The following is a 5,067-nucleotide window of genomic DNA, read 5'->3' as shown; positions in this document are numbered from 1 at the left end:
TTCCAAGGTACTGGTCTAAGTATGGTAGAAAAAGGACGATCTAGACCAGCGGTCCCCAAACTTTTTGGCACCAGGGACCGGTGCTCCTATAAGAATCTAATGCCTGATGATCAGAGGTGGAGCTGAGGAGGTGATGCTAGCACTAGAGAACAGCTGAAAACACACATGAAGCTTTGCTCACTCACCCAGTGCTCACTTCTTAGTGTGCGATCTGGTTCCTAACACGCCATAGACCAGTACCAGTCTGTGGCCCGAGGGTTAGGGATCCCTGATCTAGACCAAGTCCCCCAAGAAGGGGAGGAACTGACAAAGGAATGAATAAGCAAACACAGATGTCAATGCTGAAAGCGCTGTGATGGGGAGTCAAGTAGGGTTAAGGGCAGAGAGAGCTCGCTGGCCAGAGAGGTGATGTCACATTCCAGATTGAGTCAGGGAAAACCCCTCTACGGAAGTGATACTTGGTAGAGACCTGAATGAAATAGAAGAATGAGCAGGGCAAAGATCATAGGGTCGTGGTCTAGTCAGAAGGAAGAAGGAGGACAAGCTCCTGAGGCAGGCTTACCCTGTGTGTGTAACAGCAGGGCAGTGAGACTGGAACAGAGTAAATGAGGCTGAGAGCGGTAGGATTGAAGGTTGAAGAGAGACAGGAGCCAGATCAAATGAGTTTAGATTTTACTGAATGTGAGGAGGCCAAAAGAAAGTTGTTGGGAGCGATATGATCTGAGTTACATTTTGGCATCTTGTAGCTGTTGGGAGGTGACTTTTTTTATAGAGGGTCAAGAGCAGAAGCAGCAAGAGAAATTAAGAGGCTATTGTACTCATCTAGGTGGGAGTGTAAGGTGGCTCAGTCTAAGGTGGTAACTGGAATTTGAGAGAAGTGGTTGGAATCGGGATAAATGTTGATAATAAAGCCAACAGGATTAACTGATGAATTTGTTGTGGGGTATAAGAAAAGACAAGAATCGAGTATGCTGCTTACTGAGACAGGCCGAGCATGGGGTAATCAAAGAGCTCTGTCAGAGACTTGGTGCATTTAAGAAGTGCATTCGTCTCCAAGAGGAGGTGCTCAGTAGGCTCCAGCTTGCAGAGCATGTGGAGCTGGGATAGGAACTTTGGAGGCATCAGCATGTAGTACTTAAATCTGTGGAGCAGATGAGTGGCTAGGGCTGGAAAACAGAGAGAACACCTGTTTTGCATTTAAAGGTCGAGAAGAGGAAAAGGAGCAGGAAAGAAGAATTTTTTGAGTATCTAGTGAGCGAAGCAGAAATCCACGGAATTCCTGGTTTCGAAGGACGGGACATTTTATAAAGGGAGTGATCAGACGTGTCAGAGTCTAAAGAGGTAGGGTAACAGAGTACTGGGAACTGCCATTGGATTTGAAAACATGGAGGTCACTGGTGACTTTAAAGAGTGATTTTTTGGGGAGTAGAGGATTTTTCTGGAGCGGTAAAAGTTTGATGGGAGTGGATTGAAAAAAGGACTAAACGATGAGGAAGTGGAGACCGTGAAATGCACAACTCTTTCAAGTGATTATAACAGCTAGTTTGACAAAATCAGTTTCTTCCCTTCTTTTAAATTTTTTTAGAATAGCTAACTTAGCATCTGCTAGTGTGTAGAGCCATCAGGAAATTATATAACTAGAACAGAAAAAAGCCAGTTATTTTTCTTTTTATTTTGCCCTGGGTTAGCATGTATTTAGATCTATATGTAGTTTTCTAGATCTGTGTGTAAAATATTCAGTTATCATCACTGATGTTTACAGTAATGATCTTGAAAAGCATAATATTCTTTTAAGAAACTATGTTGACGTGCAGCCTATAAATATCTTTTATAAAATTTATCTAAGTTCATATTAATAAGACCCTCATTATTCAGTGATTCTATGTATTCACTAATCTTTTCTAGTAGGAAAGTTGGATAATGTCTTTCAGGAAGTTGTTCTTTAAGAAAGGGTTCTGTTTTAAACCAGTTAAAGAAAAGTGAATGTACCTAAGCTTTCTACTGAAGCTTTCTATAAAATGCATGCAGTTTGTCCACTAGGGGGTGCAGTAGGAATGAGAATGGAGTTCTATCTTCAAATGGCTCCCACTCTGTACTGTGATGGATAGAGCACAGCTTTGACACTGGTTCCGAAGCCATGGCATAGTTTTGCATTAAGTTGCTTCTCTTCTCCACCAACTCCCTGTTCATTGTAGAATTAAAGGCAATAAACGAACAAAAATCAATAGCATTCCATTAGGTCAGTAATGACAGAAGAGAAGGTATAATAGAATAAAATATAACATTTATAGTAGTATCAGAAACTGAAGTACTTTTGACTAAACCTAAAAATTTATACAGAGCTTTTCGGGGGTGGAAACTATAAAACTATTGAAGGAGGTAAAAGAAGACTTCAAACAATATAGGCATATGTTATGCTCACGGGTGGGAAGATGATGTATGTCAGTTCTCTCCCAATGAATCTGCAAATTCTAGGAATCCCCATTAAAATCTCAACAGGTGCTGATAAATTAATTAGGAGAGATGGATGTATTTTTGTAACTATCTCATATATAAAAATGATACATTGTCCACTTCTTGCAACTTATGTATAGTTTTTTTCTGGGGTCCAAGGAAAGAGGGACTATTTTTCATGTTCAATATGTAATCTATGCACACAAGTAATAAAATGAATGCTAACACATACAGCCTATGCCTCAGGCATACAAAACCTTCAGTTCCTCAAATTTACTAAGCTCTCTGTTGTCGCTGAGACTTTACACATACTGTTCTCTCAATTCCCCCTTCTACCACTTATGGCTAAGTCCTCGTTGCTTATCACTACTCATCCATGAGGCCTCAGTTTAGATTCCTTTCCTTCTGAGAAACCTTCCCTGGCTAAGTTTGTATCCCTCTTATCTGCCTTTATTAGAGCACATTATCCCAATCAAATAAGAGCTGTACAAATACCTGACAATGCTCTTTTTGTCTCCTGCAGGTGAGAGTGTTTAATGACCGACATTTCGTTTTAGAGAAAGCAATTACAGGAGATTTTGCCTTGGTGAAAGCCTGGAAGGCAGACAGAGCAGGAAACGTAATTTTCAGGTAGTGTCATGGTTTTAAAAAGTATTAATACAGTGTATTTGAGTGACTTTATATTTCCTTTGTATTTGATAGTTGAAAATTCACTTAAGAAATGGCTTAAAATCAAACACGTCCACATGTATGTGTATATACACGTGTGTGCAGAGCTGCTGCTGCGCAGTCTCGCTGGTATGGTGTACTCGTGGGAGTCTGATCTGATTTGTGAGCGTCCATGTTATGCTGCTTGTTAACTATTTGAATCACATAGAAATTAATTTTTCCCTGCTTATATTACTTGCCAAGACAAGTTACAATGTTGACATGCTTAGAAAACATGACAAAAGCACATGATTACGTTTAATTTTGTTATTGTTATTTACATGCATTGTCTTAAAATGCCTAAATTACTTTGATATTCTAGATTGACATTGTTAATTACTGAGGTCAGTTCTTTTCCATTCCTATTGGTATCTACTAAAAAATGCTTATGAAAGATTTTGTTTGAAAAGTTGATTAACCTTAATAATGCTAAACTTTCCTTCTCATTATCTTGATTGCCATGTATATTAAGCCATATAGGCTCAACAGATTTTGAGATCTTTTTATTACCCTGTGCATGCATGTATCTTGAATTTATAGATTATATAGTTGTTTTTTAAAAAAGTTATTCCACCTTTTAATCTACGTGTAAGTTTTTTTTTTTTTTAAGTTTTCCAAAATGTTTAGTATTAAAGACTTCACTTGTTAGGCTATAGCAATAATTTTCTTTCTCATGATATTGTCATTTAGTCCTTTTAGTTAGCAATTTTTTATCTTTATCAAATGCAGCTTTGGTGCAAACACAATTAAATTCTCAGTGATCAATCTCATGTTGTTTTTGCTCATTTTTGAAGAACATATAATGTTAATACTACATTTGATTTCTCGAATTCAACCAGTGTTTGGAATCGCAACTAAATTTAGCAATTACAAAGGACGTTTTGTGTCATGTCTACCATATTTGACACTTTGGTGTAATGTTTACAAAGTTTATTTGCTTTTTAAAAATGGAGTAATGAAATTGTATAGTAGCAAATGGAAATTATTTAAAATATTTCCATGAGTTTATCCTGTGTTCTGTTGCCTGGCTCCTGTATCTAAAGACTGCACATGGGCCATTCAAAGCACAGACCATACCTGTGGTTGAAATGAATGTTGGACTTTGATGCGAGAGCACTCATCACCAATGGTCAAGTGACCTAGATTCTTAAGATACTGACTTCTAGGACAACCTTCATATTTAGTGGGACAGGTGGGACAGAGATCTATCTAGGCCATTGTTAAAGTGAGAGAGCCCTGTGTGTCTTCACCTCTGGCCAGTCTGCCCTTGAAACTTTTGACGCTGGCTGTCTGGTGGAATCCAACAGAATAACTTGTGAAAGTACACAGGACTCTGCTCTCAAGGACACACTTGTCCTTCCACCTGTCTTTGAATCCAAGTGAAATAAACATTGGAGGCCTAAAAGCACTAGTAAAACAGCTGTGACTTATTTCCTTTTACCAAAGAAATTTTTCTATCAACTCACGCTCTCAGAAACAAAAATAAATTGAGAATCACCTTGGAAGTAAATTAATTTAGGAACTTAAGATTACAAAACCCTCAGCAAGATTGGCACCTTTTTGAAATTTTTATACCTCAAGGTCTGATGTGTGTGTCTTACTTTCAAAAGTTTTGTTGGAAATTGGTTCTCCAGAATGATCTTTATAGGTGACTCACAAATTACCAATGAATGTTTCATTTAATTTCAGCAATAAGCTTCTCTTTAATAGAGAATATAATTACTGTTCCTTCTCATGTGAAGCACTTGCTACTTTTTCTTAATTTTTTCGTAAAAATGAGTTTGGTGAAATATTTAAATACAGAAACAAAATGGCATCCTGGTTAAAAGATTTAGGGAAATTAGCTGTAAACAGATTTATTGATATCCATTTTATTTTTCCGTGTATATATAATCTATGTCAAAT

The 5,067-nt window shown here is 37.7% G+C and overlaps 1 protein-coding gene across 1 annotated transcript in view; it reads left to right on the top strand.

Moving 5' to 3' along the window:
• Positions 1-5,067, top strand: part of OXCT1 (3-oxoacid CoA-transferase 1) — a 115,327-nt gene that overhangs the window by 19,237 nt on the left and 91,023 nt on the right. Inside the window, exon 6 of the mRNA XM_006919514.3 lies at positions 2,978-3,084. Within this exon, the coding sequence (XP_006919576.1) occupies positions 2,978-3,084 (107 nt within the window). The remainder of the gene's footprint in view (positions 1-2,977; positions 3,085-5,067) is intronic.

Source organism: Pteropus alecto, unplaced genomic scaffold, assembly GCF_000325575.1.
Source record: "Pteropus alecto unplaced genomic scaffold, ASM32557v1 scaffold338, whole genome shotgun sequence".
NCBI lineage: Eukaryota > Metazoa > Chordata > Mammalia > Chiroptera > Pteropodidae > Pteropus > Pteropus alecto.
Note: the sequence above shows the minus strand (reverse complement) of the source record. Positions and strands in the feature narration are given on the sequence as shown.